General features: G+C 42.0%; 1 protein-coding gene across 13 annotated transcripts in view; it reads left to right on the plus strand.

Annotated features, from left to right (window-relative positions):
- Positions 1-568: 568 nt before the first annotated feature.
- The window catches only part of MARK3 (microtubule affinity regulating kinase 3), a 109,361-nt gene continuing 85,474 nt past the window's right edge, over positions 569-24,455 (plus strand). For 12 of the 13 annotated variants that reach the window (XM_057542137.1, XM_057542139.1, XM_057542138.1 and 9 more), the window contains exons 1-2: positions 569-710; positions 20,196-20,387. In XM_057542137.1, coding sequence (XP_057398120.1) covers positions 660-710; positions 20,196-20,387 — 243 coding nt within the window. In that variant the 5' untranslated portion in view covers positions 569-659. Of the gene's footprint in view, positions 711-20,195; positions 20,388-24,455 lie in introns of those variants that run through there. The other variant, XM_057542150.1, reaches the window with a different exon arrangement.

Raw genomic sequence — 24,455 nt, forward strand, 5'->3', positions numbered from 1 at the left:
GGAGGTGGCGGTGCCGTCACTTCCGGCATCCGGAGGCAGCAAAGGAAGCCGAGGGGCGGCCATCTTGGGTCCGTGAGGCTCGGAGGTGCCGGGGGCGGCGGTGTCGGCGGCCACCGGGCGGAGGCTGAGGCGGAAAGCGAGCCGGAGGGAGAAGAACAGCCGGGTGCAGGCGCCGCCTCCGCAGCCCCCTCCATGGTCGGCGCCCGCAGCCCGCGGGGACCTGTCTTGCACTTCACCTCCTCCACATCCTCCTCTTCTTCAGGGGCCGCCGGCGGCGCTGTGTGGAGGCTCCGGCGCTGAAATCCGCGGCGCGACGGGCGGGGGCGGAGGAGGAGGCGAGGGGGTCCGGGCTCGCGGGGCGCCCGGAGGCCCGGGGACGCCAGTGGGCCGACCCGCAGCCCGCCGCCGCCGGCCCGGCCCCGCCACCGCCGCCCGCGGGGCTCCTCGGCGCGGCCGCCGGGGCCGGGGGAGCATGAGCCCCGCGACCCGCCGGGGGACGGCCCGGGCCCGGCCCGGGATCTAGACGGCCGTGGGGGAGGGGAGCCGCCCTGCCGCGGCGCCGCTCCGGAACCGCCGGGCCCTCGACGCCGCTTCTCCGGCCCCCGGGGCCGCGCTGTTTTGTTTCACCCTCGCGTTGTGCAGAAGTGAAGTGAAGTAAAATGTCCACTAGGACCCCGCTGCCGACGGTGAATGAACGGGACACTGAGAACGTGAGTAACCTAGGCGACTGCCCCGGACCGGGTCTGCGCGCGCCGTCCCCGGGAGCGCGGCCGCAGCCCTCGCCTCGCCTCGCCGCCGGCGGGTCCCCAGGCCGCGGCGCTCTGGGCCCGGTGGACGGCCCTGGGCCCCGGGAGGCGGCCTCGGCGGCCCGTTTCCCGAGCGCGCGGGCCGGGGAAGTGCATCCGCGATTACGCCGGGGGCTCGCTTCGTAGCGAAGCCTGAGGGCTGCAGCGTGGCCGGCCGGTGTCCTGAGAGGCCGGTGGCCGCGCGGTGGGCTCTCCGAGCGTGTGTCGGGTCCCCGCAGCGTACAGGGCTTATTTCCACTGAACTCGCCTTTTAAATTAGGTAGGCAGCTTCGAGAGGCTGTCGGGTTAAAAACGCGTTCGTGGTGTTGATTAAACGCAATTGATTGGATCGAGTGGACTGTCCGTTATGCCTCGTTCTTTAAGTTGTCTCGAACTAAATTTAGTGACAGTCACTAAAACTAGGTGTGCACTGAGGACCCTTCTCGGCCCCCTTCGACGCAACTCCGAAGCTATTCAGAAGTTCTTGGAGAGAGCTAAGACTTTGTCGAGGAGTAGCCTCGTTTCCATACGAATCTGTTGTGTAGGAGCTGGTTAAGCACATTTCAGAGGAGGAGGTGTAGTCAAGCAGCCCTGCCACGCACTGCCTAGCGGAGGGCCACCCACTCTGGGCTTAGCTTTCCTCCTTCCCCAAAAGAAGTTGGCTTAGATGAGCTCTTAGGTCCATTCTGGCACTCACAGTCTATGATTCTGTAAAAGGAACCTTTGATTTTGTTCACGTAAACCTTTTCAGAAGGCCAGGAACAGCAAGCAGTTTTAGGGCCTGACAACTTGTAGTAGAAATTCCATTGGAGAAATGTTGACTCTGTCCAAGTGCATTCTGAACTCTTCTCTAGCACTGGCTTCAGGGCTGTTCCAAGCTACCTGGGAGTTATCTTCTGTTAACAGCAAAAATATCTAAAAAATAACTCGTAAAGAAACTTCACTGGCCTTTTATTATAAGTGTTATGAGGTAATTCCTGGCAAGAAAATGCTATCACTTAGGAAAAGCTTCCTGGCTCTGCCTGTTTTCATGCTTTCAGTAACGTCCTGAGACCTTGTGGCCTAGTGGTATCAAATGCCTTCATTTTAATCTTCAAAATGCCACTTGTTTGCTGGATAGCTGTCAGGTGATTTAATCTGTTTGTGTAAACCTTGGTCTAAAGTATCCCTTCAGTATATTAAGGTGTGGTATTTAATGCTCTTTAACCTGGTAAATAAGTAGTACAGTGGTGTATGTTCCTTCACCTGAGATGGATTAGAAAGTTGCATAAAAAGTAGTAGAAAATCTACACTAGGTGAGTCAGTGAACTCATTTTCTCATAGACCCTTTGAAGAACCTAATTCTTCATCATTTTGTTGTTCTTCGACTACCCTGTAGGGCGGAGCAAGCAAAAAAGTGAGTTGATTAGCTTTGATCACTGACTTCCATTGCAAAATCTTACATTGAACCAGAGCAGGAGCCCATACTTACTGAATAAACTGAAGCCAGAAACAATCATAGCAGGTTTGTGATAATGAAGGATTTACACCAAATGGGTCTTTACCTTGTTCTCTGTTGAATTTGTTGAATTATGGTGTAGTCTTTCTGTGTCGTTAGGAATTACTAACTTTAAAAACAATGTAGGGCATGGAGTATGCCTTTATTCTCATGGAATGTATTTAAAATGGAATTTTTGACAGCGCTAAAATAGAGGTTTGTAGCACATCATTGCATTAATTCACCATGCCCTGTTTTTAACTCCGGTATTGACATGTTTTGGAAGTAGTTGTGTATCTTTTACAGTGTGGTGCCCTTGTGCCAGTGTTACACGTCTGGCATATACCATATTATTTACCTACCACTACTGAACTGCTAAGTGTTAGACCTCCTGCCAATCGAGTGATGAGGGTTCAAGAATGAATGGGAGTTCTCAGTCTGTTGGGCAGCTCTTTTGTTAAAGTTGGGTGTATTGAGATAGAACATTCACTCTTTTTAAGTGTACAGTTTGGTGAGTTTTGACAAATGTGTAATCACGGAATCACTATCACGGTCAAGTTAGAGGACGTTTCCATTGCCTAAGAAGGTCCCTTGTGTCTCTTTACAGTCAATTCCCTCTCCCTTCCCCCAGCCCCTGGCAACTACTGATCTGTTATCTGTCTCTGTAGTTTTACCTTTTCTAGAACGTTATTTAAATGGAGTCAAAGAGCATATAATCTTGTGTGTAGCATCTTTCACTTGGCATAATGCTTTTGAGATTTATTCATGTTTGTGTGTGTATCAATAGTTCATTCCTTTTTATTGCTGAGTAGTAAGTAGTTCATTGTTTGGATGTACCAGTTTTTTTAATCCATTCACCAGTTGATGGACATTTTGGCTGATATGACAAATAGCTTTGTCTTTATATTTTGTAAAAAGACTCTCCATTTTGCTTACCCTAGGAATCTTATTTAAATTTTAAGTAAATATAATTGTGGTAAGAATTTTGCTTATAGATCAGGAATAATAAAAGGCAGATAATTTGCAAGAAGAATATTATCTTCATGCTAGTACACTGCTCTCTTTTCATTTGTTTGATTTCCAGATGTGAGTATTCACCTTTAGCTGATAGGTATATAAAAAGATAAACTGTTATCAAATCATTTTAAAACTCAAAAGGACTAGTCAAACAGTCAGACCTAATGAGGATGTTGAGGCTCAGAGAGGTGACAGGAGCTGCTTGTGACTATTCACTGTTTAGCAGCAGAGCCTGTACTGGACCTCAGGTCTCCATCTCAATTCTCTCTGCTCTTTTGTGTAGCAGGCTGTTTCTCAAAAGCTATGTACTAATTATTCAACCAGGGAGATGTAGTTGTACCAATACACAGAGTATAATTAAAATTAGACTTTTAAAAATTTTTTGCTATGGAAAATTTCAAACAAGTAAAGAGAATTTAATAAGTATTTATCAATGGTTCTCAACTGGGGACAATTTTGCTGCCACCCCCCCACCCAAGTGGACATTTGACAATGTCTGGAGACCCTGTTGGTTGTCACAACTGAAGAGCGTTGCTACTGACCAGAAATGCAACTAAACATTTTACAGTACATAGGACAGTGCCCCCTGGCCCCTCAACAAAGAAATATTTGGCCCAAAATGTCAAGAGTGCCAGGGTTGGGAAACCCTGGTATATAGTTAGCCCCCCCATGTACTCAACAGCTCAATGACCAGACTTCTTTTATTTGTTCTCTCCCCAAGAAGCAAGCTCAATACATCATATCATTTCATCTCCAAAGGTTTTAGAAGAGATAAAGCTTCTTTAAAAAATGTAACCTGGGGCTTCCCTGGTGGCGCAGTGGTTGGGAGTCTGCCTGCCAATGCGGGGGACACGGGTTCGGGCCCTGGTCTGGGAGGATCCCGCGTGCCGTAGAGTGGCTGGGCCCGTGAGCCACAGTTGCTGAGCCTGCGCGTCTGGAGCTTGTGCTCCGCGACGGGAGGGGCCGCGATGGTGGGGGGCCCGCGCACTGTGATGAAGAGTGGCCCCCGCTTCCCGCAACTGGAGAGGGCCCACGCGCAGAGGCGGAGGCCCAACGCAGCCATGGATAAATAAATAAATAAATAAAAATTGTATAACTTAAAAAAAAAAAAAATGTAACCTTAGTCCCTTTATCATAATTTTTTAATATCAAATATCCAGTCAGTGCTTGTTTCCTGTTGTCTTTTTTTAAAAAACACTTTGTTCAAATTAGAATAAATGTTGTTTCCATGTATTATAGATGGCTAATATGTGAAATAAGATGCTTTTTTAAATTTATTTTTTAAATCCTTCACAGATGAGTCTTTTTTTAAAAAAAAATTTATTTATTTAGTTGCACTGGGTCTTAGTTGTGGCTTGCGGGGTCCTTAGTTGTGGCATGCGAACTCTTAGTTGCAGCATGCATGTGGGATCTAGTTCCCTGACCAGGGATTGAACCCGGGCATTGGGAGTGCGGAGCCTTAGCCAGTGGACCACCAGAGAAGTCCCCAAGATGCTTTTTTTTTTTTTTTTTTTTTTTTTGGCTGAGTTGGGTCTTAGCTGTGGCATGCGAGATCTTTCCTTGAGGTGCGCGGGCTCTTCGTTGTGGTGGGCGGGCTTCTTTGTAGTTGTGGCGTGCGGGTTTTCTCTTCTCTAGTTTTGGTGCTTGGGCTCCAGAGCGCGTGGGCTCTGTAGTTTGCGGCACGCGGGCTCTCTCGTTGAGGCGTGCGAACTCAGTAGTTGTGGTGCGGAGCCCAGCTGCCCCGCCGCATGTGGGATCCTAGTTTCCCAACCAGGGATCAGACCGGCATCCCCTGCATTGCAAGGCGGATTATCTACCACTGGACCATCAGGGAAGTCCCCCAAGATGCTTTTTTTTAAAGGCAACAAAAAAGTTTGCATTTTAGTTTATGTTCTACAGTTGACTTGTATAGAGGTCATGGACAAATCCTGTTTGTGTACTGGTAAAATTAGAAATGTATTTTTCACTTACATTTCAAAGCATATGACACTTTGTAAGTAAGCCTGGGTTATTTGCCAAAAGTACCAGAGGTCCTGGAGGGCTTTGCCAATTTAACAGCTCCTGGTGTGTGTGCACACCATGTACTTACTTATTATTAGTTAATGCAGACAGTCATCAGAATTCCTTATCTCTGTGAAATAAATAAACTGATGGTGTTATTGTCTAGCCAGCTGTTGGTTGTATGAGACTGTTAACCTGTTAAGATCTGAGTGCCTGCTATGTGTATGACACTGTGCTAGGCGCCGTAGAGGATACCTAGGAACCCTATCACTCCCCTGCCTTAGGACTTCCCAGTCCCTGCAGAACAAAGCACCCTGAGCTCTGTGAAACTAGTCTGTAAACTCTCAAACTGGAACAAACAACACAATCACCTGGAGGGCTTATGAAAGCACTGATTGCTGGGCCTCACCCCCAGACCTTGATTCTACCTTCGGGGCCCTAGAGTTTACATTTCTAGCAAGTTACCAGGTGATGTTGATGCTGCAGGTCCAGGAACCACACTTTAAAGAATTGCTACCTTAGTATTCAGTGAAGACTTGCTGACTAAACAGTGTTCCTTTAGATTGTATTGTGACTAAAGAAAAGAGATTTCAGTGGTTTCAATAACATTTTCAGTTTCCTTGAGTTTTTTTTTTTTTTTTTTTTGTGACTGCGCTGGGTCTTCCTTGCTGCGCGCAGGCTTTCTCTAGTTGCGGCAAGCAGGGGCTACTCTTCGTTGTGGTGCGCGGGCTTCTCATTGCAGTGGCTTCTCTTGTTGCGGAGCATGGGCTCTAGATGCACGGGCTTCAGTAGCTGGGGCTTGTGGGCTCAGTAGTTGTGGCTCGTGGGCTCTAGAGCACAGGCTCAGTAGTTGTGGCACACAGGCTTAGTTGCTCTGCGGCATGTGGGATCTTCCTCTACCAGGGCTTCAACCCGTGTCCCCTGCGTTGGCAGGCGGATTCTTAACCACTGAGCCACCAGGGAAGTCCCAATAGTCCCTGTTATTTTTAATTTCAGAGAGGATTGTTTTGGATTCTAAAACGTAGCCAATTTTTTTTTTCGTCTGTGCCGGGTCTTAGTTGCGGCACGCGGGATCTTTTAGTTGCGACATGTGGGATCTAGTTCCCTGACCAGGGATTGAACCCGAGCCCCCTGCGTTGGGAGCACGGAGTCTTAGCCACTGGACCACCAGGGAAGTCCCCATAGTCAAATTTTATCCCTGGAATTTGTTTCCAAGCTGGAAGTAAGAGTCAGGGAGTACAGCCCCTTCTGATCACCATTGGGAGGACTAAAGCAGAAATTCACTTGTCTCACATCCATTTTGAACTTTCAGAATGAACAAGGAGAAAACAAATCTCTTCCTTGGGAATCTCCCAGCTTTAATGTTGTTTTATGTAGGAATTTAAAGAATGTGCTTGGAGTTGGTCTGCAAGTAGTAATAAGGGGTTTGTGCTGACCCACATGGCACCTGCCTGAACAGTAATTGAGAGGGCAGAAGTCGGCACTGGAAGAAAATGACTTTTTGGGGGGAGTCCAACTTTCAAGCTAGAGTTTTTAGCACTGCACTTTAGTCACCTGAGCTGCTTGGCCATGGTTAGTCTTATACAGTCTTATGCAGACTAGATAAGGCATTGTTTCTGTGGGTTACCTGGGATCTTGGTGTTCAGAGTTGAAGCTTGAATAAAGCTTGAGATGTTTTGTTTGTATTTCTTGCTAATAGTTAGGTGTTGCTTGGGGGTGGAGTTGAAATATTGTGGGGTTTGTATTATGGACATTTTACATGGAAATCTGTATTGGAAGAATTTAACATGAAGTTCAAGTAAGCTGAACCAAAGGTTTTATTCCAGAATTTTATATAACCCCATTCTTTCTGTAGTCAGTACCTTTATGACGTCACTGAGTACAGTAGCAGTCTAGAATGAGGGTCTTGGAGAGGAGCAGACCTAGAACCATTTCCTAGCACAGCCTTTTGCCCTTAGCCTTGCCAGAAGAATTCTGGCATTATTCTTTGTCCAGAAGAATAATTTAAGCTGGGCAAGCAGCTTTTGTTGTTCAAGGCACTTGAGCTATTTTTGATGGCATTCTATTCACATACTGTCTCCACCTCTTTCCTTGTCTTCCTTCCCTTGTGTAGCCCTTGCCTACCTTAGGCCTGCCTTGGTATTTTTTTTTTTTTTTTTTTTTTTTGCCTTGGTATTTATAGGCACATGTTAGCTTTACTAGTGGAATGGATTAAAGGAACTTACATTTTCTTTTCTTAAAAGAAGGTTGCCTTCTAGACATTAAGGATATTCAATGATGAAGAACCTTCTACATACCATGGTAAGGTATTCTAGTTGCTTTTTCCATTTCTGTTAATTTAGGTCAGGTGCTTAACATTTATATCCTGCTTATTGTATAGTTGTCCTACTTATTACTGCTGTGGAACTAGCCAGTCCACAACTTAGTAGTGTAAAACAACAAGTGTTTCATTATACTCACAGATTTTGTGTGAGGAATTCAGACGGGAATGGTTTATGGCTGGGACTTCAGTTTGGGGGAATAACGAAAGGCTGGGGGATTTGAATAGCTGGGCTGGAAGATCCACATCCTAAGACCGCTTCTTCACTCACATATCTGGCACCTTGGCAGGTATTGTTAAAAGGCTGGGCTCGGCTGGGACTTGGCAGAGTGGCTACATGGGCCTCTCCAGCGTGGAGACTCCAGTGTGATCAGACACGTGAGGTGGCCCGGTGTTCCAGCAGACAGGACAGAAGCTGCTTGCCTTTTATGACCTAGCCTCAGAAGTCACATAGTATCACTTCTGCCATTTATTCTTAAAATGTTAGAGCAGTCATGGGCACCCAGATTCAAGTGGAAGGGACATAGACCTTTCCTTGTAATGGGAGGTATGTCAAAGACTTTGGGCTCATGTTTTCCAACCAGTATAATAGTAACTCTTTGGGTTTATAATCTGACCTAGCATTTTTTGTGTGACCTTGGACAAGTTATTTAACTTCTTCATGCCCCAGTTACCTCATCTATAAAGTGGGATTGGTAGTAGTAATGACCTCATAGGGCTGTTATAAGAATAAGGCCTTACATGCTGTGGCCTCCCTTACCTCTTTGTCCTCATCTCCTACCTCTCCGCACCCACTACATTCATAGACCCAGGTGTCTTCTTGCTGTTCTTTGAACACACCAGGGACACTCCAACCTCAGTGCCTTGACATTGGCTCTTCTCTTTGAACACTTTTCTTCCAGATATCCACATGGCTGTCTCACCTTCTACTCTTTTCAAATATCAGCTCAGTGAGTCTTACTCTGACCATCTGTGGCCCTCCCAGCCTCCCTAATCCTGATCTAGTTTTATTTTTACATTGCATTGTTACCTTTAACATATTATATAATTTACGTATTTCTTATGTTTATTGTATTTTGTCAGTTTCCTCTGGTATACTGAAAGCTTCCTGAGAGCAGGAATATTTGTTTTGTTTATTGATACTATTTCAAATACCTAGAACATGCTGGTCATTTATTACAGGTGAAGAGTAAATAAATATTGGTCGAATTAGTGATTAAATGAGACAATATGTGTAAAGCATTTAGAATGGTGCCTGACTCATAATAAGTAATAGATAAATGTTAGCCATCATTAGTGGTTTGTTTACTGGTCTTTTCATCTCTCATCTCTATGTTGTCATTTCTGTCATCTCTCGTGTCCTGTATCTTCAGCCTCTTCCCTCTGTAGTTCCAATGAATTCATCTTCTTTCTCCTTTCTTAAAACCTCAGATAGCTTTCTTAAAGGGAGGCTTGATGGAAAGAGTCTGGGCTTGGAAGTGAGAGATAAAGTGGGAGCCTAGGACTGTGGTTGAGGGAGAGATTCTGAAGACACTTCTGAGGAATAGTTGACCAGATGAGGAGCCAAAAAGTAAGATTGACAAAACATAAGACAAATTGGGATTTGGAGTTACAGGCTTGCATTTGAAACCGGTCTTCAAATACAAGTCACTTAACTATGGGCAAGTTAATTACTTGTCTATGCTTCATTTAAAAAATTTTAATAAATAAAAACTTTAATTGATATAATCGACATATAACATTGTATTAGTTTCAGGTGTGCAACATAATGATTTGATATTTGTATATTTTGTGAAATGATCACCGCAATAAGTCTAGTTAACAGTTAACATCCATTACCACATATAATTACAGGCTTTTTTTTTTCTGTTCATGAGAATTTAAAAATCTACTCTCTTAGCAACTTTCAAATTTATAATACAGTATTAACTATGGTCCCCATGCTGTATATTACATCTTTTTTATTTAACAAAAGAGAATAACACCATCTATTCAGGGTTGTTGTGATTGAAGAAACTAACACGTATAAAGTGCTTGGCCCAGTCTACTCCATATAATGGGGGTTCTTCAAATGTTAATTCCCTCTTGAGATAGCTTTTGTAGTGTTATTCTAGAAAACTGAATAATCTAAAGTCTTTGATTTAGTATTCAAAGTTCTTGACCCACTTCTCTAGCTTTTTTTTTTTTTTTTTAACTGTTCACCTATATAAACTTAACATTACAGCCAAACAATTCTCCTTGGCTGTCTATTCATCTAGCAGTTTCACAGTTGCTGGTTGCCAGGTCCTGTGTACTAAGAATACAGAGATGAGATAATTCTTACCCTCAAGGAGCTCATTGTCAAGTACTTTAGTGTAGGAATTAACTAGGCTAAGCAAGGGGATGCAAGACAGAGAAGTACCAGCCTAGTCAAGAACATAAAGATAAGAAATTGCCAGCAATCATGATGTCAAGGAACTAAAGCCATTTTTTTTTTTTTTTCAGTGTTAGAGTTGTGAGAGATGAAACTGGCTAGACTTGCAGGTTAAGGGAGGTTCCCACCCCCCCCAATCCCCCAAGCTTTTTAAGCTTTCCTTGTGCTGGTGCCTGGCTTGAAATGGCCTTCATCTTTCATTAGAACTCTACTACTTGTCCCATCGAAGACTCCATCCCTTTTTTTCCTTCATCTCACCCAAATGTGATCATACCCTCTGAGTGCTTAGAGCTGCATTGTCCAGCACATGTGGCTACTGAGCACTTGAAATGTGGCTAGTCTGAATTAAGATGTCCTGTGAGTATAAAATATATACTAGATTTCAAAGACAGTATGAAAAAAAGAATGTAAATCTTACTCTTTTTATATTATGTGTTGAAACATTTGGGAATATATTGGGTTAAATAAACTTATTAAAATTAACCTATTTTCATGTTTTTTTAAAGGTTTATGTTATTTTTAATTTTATTTTTGGCTGTGTTGGGTCTTCGTTGCTGCGCGCGGGCTTTTCTCTAGCTGTGGCGAGCAGGGGCTACTCTTCGTTGCGGTGCACTGGCTTCTTACTGCAGTGGCTTCTCTTGTTGCAGAGCATGGGCTCTAGGCGCGCCGGCTTCAGTAGTTGTGGCACATGGGCTCAGTAGTTGTGGCTCGCAGGCTCTAGAGCGCAGGCTCAGTAGTTGTGGCACACAAGCTTAGTTGCTCCGCGGCATGTGGGATCTTCCCGGACCAGGGCTCGAACCCGTGTCCCCTGCATTGGCAGGCGGATTCTTAACCACTGCACCACCAGGGAAGCCCTTTTTATGTTTTTTTTAATGTTGCTACTAGAAAATTGAAAATTTCATGCATAGCTCACAAATCTATTGGATGGAGCTTGGAGTATTCACTCTCTGATTTTCTCATGGGGAGGAGATTGCCCCTTGTTTCAGTTACTGTTCCCCGTGATAGATCCCCAGCTAGATTATGAGTGTTAAAAGTTTGACACCATACTTTTCTATTTCTTTTATCCCCTTATAGTGCCTGCTACTTAGTAAGTGCTTAGCATATAATTAACTGGTCAAAAGCTACCAAGTCAAAGTTTTCTTTAGCCACAATTTATTTGTGCCTTATTCTTCTGAGGATTGGTCAAGTAAATTATTTTTCAGTTTATTTCATTATTATGATAGCTCACTTGCTATGCCAATAATAAGTGTTTTATTACAAGTGAAACCAATTTGAATTTATGCATATGAACAATAATAGTTCCCCTTCCCTATTATTCATATTTTTGGAAACATTTTCATAGACTCAGCTGCAAAAGTCGTATCTTTGATCTGAACAGTGTGAGGCTGTTCTCTTGCTTATTTATTCCTGTTAATTCCTATATGTCATTTTCCTTATCCTTCCAACAGGTTACTGTTCTAACATTTTAATATATTGTCATGCGTGTACATGTATGTGTTCTTAGAACTGTATGTTTCATACTTTGTGTAAATATTGCATAGTCTCATCTATGCATCGAATCTGTTGCTTCTAACTGCTGCATAGCACTCTGTGGTATGAGTCTACCACATTTTACCTACTTGCTGAGGTAGACTACTTGCCGCCTAACCCCCCCCCCCATGCAGTGCAGCAATGAATATCTTCATACATGTCCCCTTGTGGAGCTGTGTAAGAATTTCTTGGGGATGTGTAGCTAGGAGTGGACCTCCTGGGTCACAGGAAATGTCAGATAGTGCCAGGTTGCTCTTCTGGATGGCTCTGTCAGCCCACACTCCCGCCAGTAGTGCACAGGGGTTTTTGTCTCCTTGGTTCCTCCAACATTTAGAATTCTCCAGCTTTCTAATTTTTTTTGCCAGCCTACTAAAGTAGTTTAATGTGCTACTTCATTATTAACTTACGTTTCTCTATGGTTTTTAGTATGTCTATATATTCCTTGGCTCTGGGGGCCTTCTGTAAATTGCTGCTTTTCCTTTGTCCCCTTTTCTATTTGGTGGTTGTTTTTTTCTTGTAGATTCTTAGGTGTTCCTTGATTTTCTAGATATTAATCTGATGTAGGTTTTAGACATTGCATGTATCTTCTGTCATCTTTCTATAAGACCCTTATTGGACAGAAATTCTTAATTTTGGTGTAACCAGCGTTTGCCTTATGTTTGTGATTTTGAAGTTTTGCTTAAATGCCTGGCTCACAAGGATATATTCTCTCACATTTCACATTAACCTTTTATCATTTTACCTTTCACATGTAGGTTTTTTAATCCCTCTAGATTAAAAGGGAGCCTGCCTTTTGTGTATGGACTTAGGTAGGGATCTAGTTTTATTTTCCTCTATAGACTGATACAGTGAACCAGTTTTCCTACTGCTATCCACTCAATGGTCCATCCTTTCCCCATTGGTTTATAGGACTACTTTCATTGTATCTTATGTTCCCATACATTCATGTCTTTTAGCTTTGTATTTTGCTGCATTGGTCTGTTTTTCTGTTGTGCCGATACCCTACAGGTTTTCTTTTCTTTAAAAATTTCCGTGGCTTTGTAATATATGTAATCTACGTACCTTTATATGTATCTGTCTATTGAACTTTTTGTTTTAAAATAGTTTTAGACTTAAAATCGCAGGATTAGTACAGAGTTCATGTATACTTTTCACTCAGGTTCTCCTGATGTTAACACTTAGATAACCATGGTGCAGTTATGAAAACCAGAAAGTTAACATTGGTCTGATACCGTTAATGATGACTGCAGAACTAATTTGAATTGTCACCAGTTTTTCTCCAGGGTTCTTTTTCTGTTCTAAGTTCCAATCAAAGATCCCACAATTTAAGTTTGTCTGATGTTTTCTCAAAATTCGATTAAGGTTATATATTTTTGGCAAGAATGCCACAGAAAAGATGTTGTGTCCCTCTCAGTGCATGCTTTTAGAGGGTGCAATGAAAGAGATACGTCTTGTTACTGGTTTTAACCTTGATCACTTTTCATTTCTGAACTTTTTTTTTTTTTAAACTTCTTTTTCAAGGCTGACCTGGCAGCCGTGAAATATTCGTCCATGTACACTTTAGAGTAAGTTTAAGATTACTCGTAAATTACTGGCTGGAAATTTTAATTGATATTGCATTGAACTTATTGATTAATTTGGGTAGATTGTATAATATTGTCTAAGAGTGTAGAATTCCCATTTATTCAGAGTATCTTTTATGTCTTTTATTAACAATTTAAAGCTTTCTCCAGAGAGCTCTTATATATTCTTAATTAAGTTACTTTCTACCTACTTTCTAGTTTTTATTGCTATTATAAATACTTATTTTTAGTTAAATTTTGTGGTACGTTACTACTGGTGTAGAGAACTGTGGTTATAGGTTGATCTTGCACCTTGCCAAGCTCTCTCTTGAGTTCTAGTGGTATTTCCAATTCTTTTGGTTTGCAGTTAGATCATATCATCTACAGATAACGACACTTTTTCCTCTCCGAGTTTTTTGGTTTTTTTTTAAAATTTATCTGTCTTATTTATTTATTTTTGGCTGCATTGGGTCTTCATTGCTGTGCGCGGGCTTTCTCTAGTTGCGGCGAGTGAGGGCTACTCTTTGTTGCGGTGCACGGGCTTCTCACTGCAGTGGCTTCTCTTGTTGCGGAGCACAGGTTCTAGGCGCGTAGCCTTCAATAGTTGCGGTGTGTGGGCTCAGTAGTTGTGGCTCGTGAGCTCTAGAGCACAGGGTCAGTAGTTGTGGCGCATGGACTTCACTGCTCCGTGGCATGTGGGATCTTCCTGGACCAGGGGTAGAACCCGTGTCCCTTGCATTGGCAGGCGGATTCTTGACCACTGCGCCACCAGGGAAGTCCTATGTGGTATATATATATACCACATCTTCTTTATCCATTCCTCTGTCAATGGACATTTAGGTTGCTTCCACGTCCTGGCTATTGTAAACAGCTCTGCAGTGAACATTGGGGTACAGGAATCTTTCCCAATTGTGGTTTTCTCTGGATATATGCACAGGATTAGGATTGCTGGATCATATAGTAGCTCTGTTTTTAGTTTTCTAGGGAACCTCCATACTGTTCTCCATAGTGGCTGTACCAATTTACATTCCCACCAACAGTGCAAGAGGGTTCCCTTTTCTCCACACCCTCTCCAGCATTTATTGTTTGTAGATTTTTTGATGATACCCGTTCTGACCGGTGTGAGGTGATACCTTTTTGTAGTTCTATTGCTCTTATATAGACACATTTTTTTTTAACATCTTTTTTGGAGTATAATTGCTTTACAGTGGTGTGTTAGTTTCTGTTTTATTTATATATATATATATATATATATATATATACACACACATTTATATATATATACACACACACACACAAATATATAGACACATTTTTAAAGAAGAACTAATATATATAACATAAAATGGAGTGCATTCCCCATTCACTTTTCTTACTGCCTCTTACATTAGTATTGATATGGCCCCTGTAACAGTTTAGTAGTGCTTTGGTTGAAAGTAACTAAACCTTATATGATGGCTTAACCAAATAAAGGTTTATTTTTCTCACAAAAGAAGTCTGGACAGCTTCTAGCTTTGGTTCAGCAGTTCAGTAATATTGGAGCTGGTGGTTTTTAAAAATATTTTTGTCTTTTCTCTCACATTTGAGACCTTAACGGCTGCAGGGTAACTTACATAGCTCTAGTTGTTACGGTTGCATTCAATGGAGGAGAAGGGAGGAAGGGGCTGTGCTAGTGTACCTGTCTCCCTTTATGAGAAACAAAAAGTTTTCCGAGGACCCCCCAGTAGACTTTCCCTAATGAGAACTGACCAGAACTAAGCCATATGCTACCTCCAGCTACAGGGAAGTTTGGGAAGACAGGAATTTCACTGGCCATATTGCCTCCCCAAATACACATCTGGCTTCTCTTAGAAATGAAGAAGGGAGGAATGGATATTGAGTAGATACCTACAGTATTTGCTCCATTCCTTAATATTACCTGGCAACTTAAATGTATTGCATTAAACGGAAGTTTTAGTTTGAAAATGAACACTTTATGGATTTGTTAACAGTGTTCTCTCTTTGACTTGATTCTGCCTAATTTTTAGTAGCACTGCCCATATTCTAGTTTTCATGGTGGATAAAGTGGTTCAGCTCAATTCCTTGAGGAGAAGGAGAAGGATCAAGACTCATTTAATCTTTTTTTCTTTTTTTTTTTGGCTGCGTTGGGTCTTTGTTGTTGTGCGCAGGCTTTCTCTAGTTGCGGCAAGCAGGGGCTACTCTTTGTTGCAGTGCACAGCCTTCTCATTGCGGTGGCTTCTCTTGTTACGGAGCATGGGCTCTAGGCGCGCCGGCTTCAGTAGTTGTGGCACACGGGCTTAGTTGCTCCGCGGCATGTGGGATATTCCTGGACCAGGGCTCAAACCTGTGTCCCCTGCATTGTCAGGTGGATTTTTAACCACTGCGCCACCAGGGAAGTCCCTGGACTCCTTTAATCTTTGAGATTAAATTAAACAGCTCTGAGTGCCTGTTGTGTGTTTAGTGCTGCCACAAAAAGTGGCTACTATTATGTAACTTTTTATTTTTTTGGTCCTCAGGTTGTTTATTGTCACCTTAGGGAAAAAAAAAATTCATGCATGAAGTAATCGGCTAATAGTACAAGAATTCAAAATTATTTTTTAGAATACTAGGAAATTTTTTCTTCTTTAGGGCCACTGATGGATGCATGGGAAAAATAAAATGAAGGCCAAGAAAACGCAATTTAATTTGCTTCTGTTTGAGAGAATTTTTTAGTTAAACACATTAGATTTTAAAATTTCAGGACTTTATGTATCAAACTAAATATACTAAATTCAATAACTGTTGGAATTTAACAAACATCAGATATTTCAATCTGTTATATGAGTTTACACTCTTACGAGGAAGTACGGGTTTCTTTTGGGTTTGTATTATGATTATTTGCATAAGCGTGTATTAGGTTAAGCTAGGTTATGCTGTGGTAACATACGTGACCAAAATCTTAGTGTCTTAACACAGTTTAAAAAAACTGTCAACTTCATTGACTCCATGAAGAGTGATCTCCATTTCCAGGCCATTTGGTCCTGTGACCCTCCATCTTTGGACAGTGCTCTGGGTTCAGGAGAGACCACAGGGCTGGAGTCAAGCACTGGCAATAAATGCTTCAGCATGGAAATTACATGTCACTTTCACTCATATCTCATTGGCCAATCTTAGGCACTTGGCTATTGGGAACCTCAAGTGAGGGGAGTGAGTTTCTCTGCGAAGTCAGTGTATTGTGGTGGATAATTGTCTACAACAAAGTAGCCAAATAGAGATAGATACAAGCAGAGTACATCCAGAGCCCAAAGGAAAAGAAATTCTGATGGGGTGCAGGGAGAGTCATGGAAGGCTTCATAAAGATGGTGACAAATGACTCAAACATAAGGGAATGAGTAGGATTTTCTTAGGTTTGAAGGGAAGAAAGGGCGCTCAAACTGAGGGAGGATCATGCTAAAGAATAGTGGATGATGTAGCGGGAGAGGAGGAATGGATTATATCACAGAGGGCCTTGAATTCATTTAACATTCATTCAGCAACAATGTATTGCACAGCTACTATGTGCCAGGCACTGTTCCAATTTCTGGGAATATCTGATAAGGAACAAAACAGACAAAGATCTCTGTGTTCTCCTGCAGGTTACATGCCAGTGGATGTAGTGCTAAGGAGTTAGTTTTTATTATAAGTAGATCGGAGAGTATGCAAAGGTATAAACTAGATGCCTATGAATTTTAAGTTTCTGATATTTCTATTTTACATGCAGAAGACAGTTGATTTGCATAAAAGTTAATATTTTGTCTGTTTAACTGTATCTCACTCTATAAAACTTAATACATGAAGGGCTGAATTTATAAAACATATAAATTAGAAAGTGTATGTTTGCATTTAAAAAGCTTTTTTGACCAAAATTTTGGATAGCAGTATAATTTTAAAAACTATATTTTCATTGCGTAAATAATAAAACCACTTGACATATACCTCGTGGGAACAGGGACTTTGTTTTATGCACTGCTGTTTCTAACACTCAAAACAGTGCCCGGCTCATATTTATATAACATCTATTATACAGGGCTTCCCTGGTGGCGCAGTGGTTAAGAATCTGCCTGCCAGTGCAGGGGACACGGGTTTGAGCCCTGGTCCGGGAAGATGCCACACGCTGCAGAGCGACTAAGCCTGTGCACCACAACTACTGAGCCCGTGTGCCACAACTACTGAAGCCCACGTGCCTAAAGCCTGTGCTCCGCAACAAGAGAAGCCACCGCAATGAGAAGCCTGCACAGCACAATGAAGAGTAGCCGCCACTTGCTGCAACCAGAGAAAAGCCCGCGTGCGGCAACAAAGACCCAATGCAGCCAATAATAAAATAAAATAAAATAAATTTTTTTTAAATTTATTTATTTTTGTTTATTTATGGCTGTGTTGGGTCTTCGTTTCTGTGCGAGGGCTTTCCCCAGCTGCGGCAAGCGGGGGCCACTCCTCATCGCGGTGCGCGGACCTCTCATTATCGCGGCCTCTCTCGTTGCGGAGCACAGGCTCCAGACGCGCAGGCTCAGTAATTGTGGCTCACGGGCCCAGTTGCTCCGCGGCATGTGGGATCTTCCCAGACCAAGGCTCGAACCCGTGTCCCCTGCATTGGCAGGCAGATTCTCAACCACTGCGCCACCAGGGAAGCCCCTAAAATAAAATAAATTTATTTTTAAAAATGTGTTATACATTATCATTTGATAAATATTTGAATGAATGAATAGAAGAAAGAAATTTGGGAGATAAAAATTTCCCATAATTTAACCATGTGAATGTTACAGTGATCAGTATTTTGATATCATTTATTTAGTCATTCCAATATTTATTAAGTACCTGTTCTATGCCAACTGCTAAGATCTAAGGAACAATAAATTACTGTCCCTGTTTTTATGAAACTTACATCTAGTTTGGAAATAAACATAATGATTATCAAAATTTTTTAAAAACTGTACTCCAGCTGATCTACAAAAATTTGCATTACAATATACCTATTTTGTGTAAAGCCTTAGTGTAATAACTTAGTTATTTTAGTTTCTTCTTTAATCAAGTCCTCGTTTATAATAGGCTATTTTTTAAATAATCTTTTAAAAATTTATTTATTTTATTTATTTTTGACTGCATTGGGTGTTTGTTGCTGTGCGCAGGCTTTCTCTAGTTGCAGCGAGTGGGGGCTGTTCTTTGTTGTGGCGTGTGGGCTTCTCATTGCGGTGGCTTCTCTTGTTGCGGAGCACAGGCTCTAGGCACATGGCCTTCAGTAGTTGTGGCATGCAGGCTCAGTAGTTGTGGCACATGGGCTTAGTTGCTCCGTGGCATGTGGGATCTTCCCGGACCAGGGCTCGAACCCGTGTCCCCCGCATTGGCAGGTGGATTCTTAACCACTGAATCACCAGGGGAGACCCTATAATAGGCTATTTTATAATTTGGAAATTAGAATCTTTTTGTTATAGGAACAAAGTTGCTTAGATTTGTAACCAGTTTGTAGAAGTCTATTTAACCTAAAATATACATTTACAGTAAAAAACATAGAAATTGTTGTTTGCAATGCAGTATTATGTGATAATTGAATAAAACAGAAGAGAACCTATCCCAAAACCTGGTACATGAGAGACAGAGATTTACTTAGTGGAATATGAAAAAGTAGATAGAAATTAACGTGGACATTCTGAAAAGGACATCTTTTGAGGACTTCAGTTGGTGGCACAAATTCTTAAGCTTTTACTGTAAAATACTTGTTTTTCCTTTTTCCTTGATATGAGTGTGTTACAAAGTATAGTTTCTTATGTTTATCACCTAGAATCAGGCTTGTTGTGGTCTATACGTAGAGAGAGAGACAGCATGAGAAACAAGGGACATTTTCCTGGACAAAAAGTTGGAAAAGAGAAAAGAGTGAAAGAGGTTGAAAGTGTCTTTGTAGAGTGTCGTGAGAGTGAGAGGCCTTCCTTGAGCAGGAAGGAGTTAGCAGCCATGAAAAGTAGGCAGTGGGGCATGGCATCCTTTGGGCACTAGGGGAAAGAGGAAGCACTAGGCAGCTGGCTGCTTGTACGTACAGAATTGTACACATCAGGCATTTGTATCTCTCGTACCTTTATATTTAAGATGGTTAGAGGCATATATGATTTGTTTTACCTTTATGGAGTATATTGAGTACTGTATTCATCTCTTCAACAAATATTTGTCAGGGACTACAGAGTCTGGCTGTTTCTTTAAACACATTGTTTTAAATTATCGTTAGCAGCATAGTTTAGAAAGAAGTTGGGAATCTAGGTTCTCTTTGAATTTCTCACTAGTGATGTGGCAGTGAATAAATCTCAAGGTATGTTCATCGGGTGAATGGTGATATTAGCTGTTCTGCCTGCATCACAGGGTGTGTTAAGGATAATATGTGCTGGTACATTTAATAGCATATGAAAAAGTCAAGTTCCTTTTTTTTTTAAATTTTTATTGGAGTATAGTTGTTTTACAATGGAAAAGTTAAACTCTTTACGACTGTAAGGCAGTCCTGTTTCTCTTATTTTATGTTACAGCCACATATAGAAAATATCTCCTTTCTTTCTGAACAGCCAGTTGAATTTCAACACTTGGTATTTCTCTTCTCAGCATTTTCTTGTTTTCCTCATAAATTTATATCAGGTGGGCAAATCCCTTTGAAGTGCCACATGTATTGGGATTAAAATTAAAGCAGTGATGTGTTTTTTTTAAATTAATTAATTAATTAATTTATTTATTTTTGGCTGTGTTGGGTCTTCGTTTCTGTGCGAGGGCTTTCTTTAGTTGCGGCAAGCGGGGGCCACTCTTCATCGCGGTGCATGGGCCTCTTCACTATTGCGGCCTCTCTTGTTGCGGAGCACAGGCTCCAGACGCGCAGTCTCAGTAGTTGTGGCGCATGGGCCTAGTTGCTCCACGGCATGTGGGATCTTCCCAGACCAGGGCTCGAACCCGTGTCCCCTGCATTGGCGGGCAGATTCTCAACCACTGCGCCACCAGGGAAGCCCCAGCAGTGATGTTTTGTTTCTTCAACTAGAGGCTCTTAAAACTTGTCAAGTACTGTGGGTCTCTCATTTCCTAATGTTTGTTGTATGTTTTATTGTAGCACACGTCACATGGAGACGGGCGGCAAGAAGTTACCTCTCGCACTGGGCGCTCTGGAGCACGGTGTAGAAACTCTGTAGCTTCCTGTGCAGATGAACAACCTCACATCGGAAACTACAGACTGTTGAAAACAATCGGCAAGGGGAATTTTGCAAAAGTGAAATTGGCAAGACACATCCTTACAGGCAGAGAGGTAAATACAAATTATGCTTGATTTCTGTTAGTACACTTGCTCTGTTTAGTTCCATGTGAGAGAAAGAGGAAAAGAATGTATATATTTGGGCTAATTAAACATTTTTTTAAGAACAAGAAGCTTATGTATTAATTATGTGGGAGTTCTTTTGCTTTCTCATTTCTTTAAATGTTATAAAGATTATATTGAGTGTTTGAATAATCTTTTGCATTTAAAAAGAGGTAGTGTTCTTTTCAGTGGTAAATGTATACCACCACAGTAAAAATTTTTAACTTCATTATAAGCTCATGGTGCTTGAAAAAATCAATAGTGTTGTCTGTTTTTATAGATTTATCCTCAAGAAGTTTCTTCATCTCCCCAAATATTTTTCTCACAGCTTATGTTTGACAGGTTATTGTGCAGGAAGGCACCTGCTTTCCTAGTTTTTGTGACATTGGCTTTCTACTCAACCACATGCCATATTTATTAAAAACACTTCCATTAAAACTGCTACTAGGGGGACTTTCTTGGTGGTCCAGTGGTTGAGAATATGCCTGCCAATGCAGGGGACACGGGTTCGATTCCTGGTTCAGGAAGATACCACATGCCGTGGAGCAACTAAGCCCTTGGGCCACAACTACTGAGCCTGTGCTGTGGAGCCCACGGACCACAACTGCTGAAGCCCGTGTGCCTAGAGCCCATGCTCAGCAGCAAGAGAAGCCACCGCAATTAGAGGCCTGTGCACCACAATGAAGAGTAGCCCCCGCTCACTGCAACTAGATAAAGCCCGCGCACAGCAATGAAGACCCAACGCAGCCAAAAATTAAAAAAAAAAAAATCATAATAAAAATAAGTTAATTAAAAAAAAACAACTGCTACTAGGGACTTCCCTGGTGGTCCAGTGGGTAAGGCTCCGCTCTCCCAGTGCAGGGGGCCTGGCTTCAGTCCCCGGTCGGGGAACTAGATCCTGCATGCATGCCGCGACTAAGAGTCCGCATGATGCAACTAAAGGATCCCGCATGCTGCAGTGAAGATCCTGCCTGCCGCAGCTAAGACCTGGCACAGCCAAAATAAATAGATAATAAAATAATTAATAGGGACTTCCCTGGTGGTGCAGTGGTTAAGCATCCGCCTGCCAATGCAGGGGACACGGGTTTGATCCAGGTCCTGGAAGACCCCACATGCCATGGAGCAACTAAGCCCGCGCTCCACAGCTACTGAGCCTGCGTTCTAGAGCCCGCGAGCCACAACTACTGAGCCCACGTGCCACAACTATTGAAGCCCGCACACCTAGAGCCCATGCTCTGCAACAAGAGAAGCCACCACAATGAGAAGCCCGCGCACCACAACGAAGAGTAGCCTCTGCTCGCCACAACTATAGAAAGGTCTTAGTGCAGCAACTAAGACCCAATGCAGCCAAAAATAATAATAATAATAATAATTGGGCTTCCCTGGTGGCACAGTGGTTGAAACGAATCTGCCTGCCAATGCAGGGGACACGGGTTCGAGCCCTGGTCTGGGAAGATCCCACATGCCGTGGAGCAACTGGGCCCGTGAGCCACAACTACTGAGCCTGCGCGTCTGGAGCCTGTGCTCTGCAACAGGAAAGGCCGCGATAGTGAGAGGCCCACGCACCGCGATGAAGAGTGGCCCCCACTTGCTGCAACTAGAGAAAGCCCTCGCACAGAAACGAAGACCCAACACAGCCAAAAATAAATAAAATAAATTTAAAAATAATAATAATAACAATAATAATTAATAAATAATTTTTTTAACGAAATTGCTACTAAACTAACTCCCTCCTCACATTCTACTTATGCAATACAGAACTGTTCTGCCTTTTTTTTTTTTTTTTGACATAGTTTATTGCATTTGGATCTTTGTACCTGCAATTCCTTTGCCTAAAATACACTTCACCCTTTTGTATAGGAGTCACTTCTTCTGGAAAGTAGTCATTGACAGACTCCCTTTCCCCAGGCATGGGATTCATGTTAAAAATCCTGATACTTTCCTTAGATAGCATGTTTTACTATTACAATTACATAAACAATTACGTTTCACTGTTACAATTACAATTATATTGGAATTGCTTGTTTACCTGTCTTCCCCCTCTAGTCTATAGGGTAGACGTCAGTACTTAATCATGTTTGGCACATAGTAGGTACTTAATAAATATTTATTGAATGAATTTAATGTTACTTTTGAAGGAAGCTTTATAAAGAAATGCCTCCCATGTACCAAAGCCTCCTGATACGTGTGCCAGGGCGGCGTTACGGCTGTGCCACGGCACTGGTGCCTGCGGCCCGCCGTGCTGAGGGCTGCTGGAGCAGGGCCCGCCCTGCGCTTGCTACAATTTGCCCTACAGATAACTCCGAGTTTCTGTGTGTGCTGGCACCTGAAGAAGGTTGGGGAGCATTGGTCTGTGCTAACTGGAGTCTTAAGACTGTAACTAAAAATTTGCCTCTTCACATTTCATCTCAATTTTAGTGACAGTTCCCTGGTTAAGGCTTCTGGTTGTAGAGATGCCTGGACTGCTTTTGGAACCAGTAAATAGCATGAGTGGGTGCAGGTTTCTTTGCTGCCCTTGATCAAAAATTTTTGAAAAAAGGAACAAAACCTCTGAGTTTATTTCCCTCACCAATCTCGAGTGGTTACTCGGCCAGTTTCCTTACATAGGATGGTGGGTTAAAAGAGGAGTGGGACAGACAGACCCTCTCCCCTTTTACATAACATGTGTGCTGGAGTGTGGCTTACCATGTTTATATCTAGTAGGTTCTCTCTCCAGAAATGGCTTGAATCTGACTAGATAGTGGGTAAATTAAAACACTTTTTTTTTTTAATTTGAAAAAAACAATTTTATTCTTTTTTTCCCCCTATTGTAGGTCTTATCCAGAATCATATAAAATGTAAACATTATAGAAATTCATTATGTAGAAAATAAAATTCCTTGAACTTTCTCTCCTCAGAGAGGATCATTTTCAGCAGTTTGGTGTAGATTACCACAGTTTTTTATATACACAGTAACTTTTTATTTTAACAAAAAGGGACTCATGGGACTTAATGTTAATTTTTCTTATCAACATACTTGATCACGTCTGGATCTTAGTGCTCACAGATCTGACATTATGTTTAATGGAACGTCATCTTCCAGTGTGTGCTGGCACCGTAGTTCACCCCTGTTGGTGGGCATTGGGTGGTTTCTGATTTTTTTGCTATTACAAACATCTGCAGTGAACGTTCTTTAACATAACTTTCTGTGCTCTTGTTAAGAGTGTTTCTGAAGGATAAATTCCTAGAAGTGTGGAGGTCCTGGGTCAGAGGGGATGAATATTTGATACTGTAATAGGTACTGCTAAATTGGTTTTGAGAGAACATTGTACTGTTTTATTAGCCCTACCGGAATGCATGAGAGTGCCCATTTTTCTACACCCTTGCTAACATTGTAGATAATTTTTGTCTATCGGATGAGCAATAAACGGTATTTTTAAAAAAAGATTGCTTTTTCCTGATAACTACTTAGATTGATGATATTTTCATATATTTGTGTCATTTTTATTTTCTTTTTAAAATAAGTTTCCTGTTGTATATCCTTTATCCATTTTTCTTTTCTCTTTTAAATCTCAGTGATTTAAACCTTTTATGTGTTTCAGACATCAGTCTGATCTGTCTGGGTTTCATGTCTTGGTGAGAAAGGTTTACTTCCAAGATTTTTTAAATTGATTCTGTTTTTTCTTCAAATACTCCTGTGGCTGGCATCTGAATGTTTAATTCATTTGGTATGTATTTTGGGGGATTAGTATGAGGTGTAGGGCTCTAATTTTTTTTCCCCTATGTGCATTACTGCTTGTCCCAGATCATCTGTTCTTTCCCCCCTGTTTATTAAATTCCCTTTTGTTTCTTTGATTTAATTTATTTAGTTTTGTACCCATATCATGGTGTTTTTATTACTGCACCTTTTGATTGTACATTTTGATTTTTCTGGAGTAGGTTAAGTCCCCTGCTGATTATTCTTATTTTTTTTAAATTTCATTGCTCTTTTTTGCAATTCACTCTGTCAGCTGAATTTCATTTCATTTCATTCCATTCCAT

The sequence above is a fragment of the Balaenoptera acutorostrata genome, chromosome 3 (genome assembly GCF_949987535.1).
Source record: "Balaenoptera acutorostrata chromosome 3, mBalAcu1.1, whole genome shotgun sequence".
Taxonomy (NCBI): Eukaryota; Metazoa; Chordata; class Mammalia; order Artiodactyla; family Balaenopteridae; genus Balaenoptera; species Balaenoptera acutorostrata.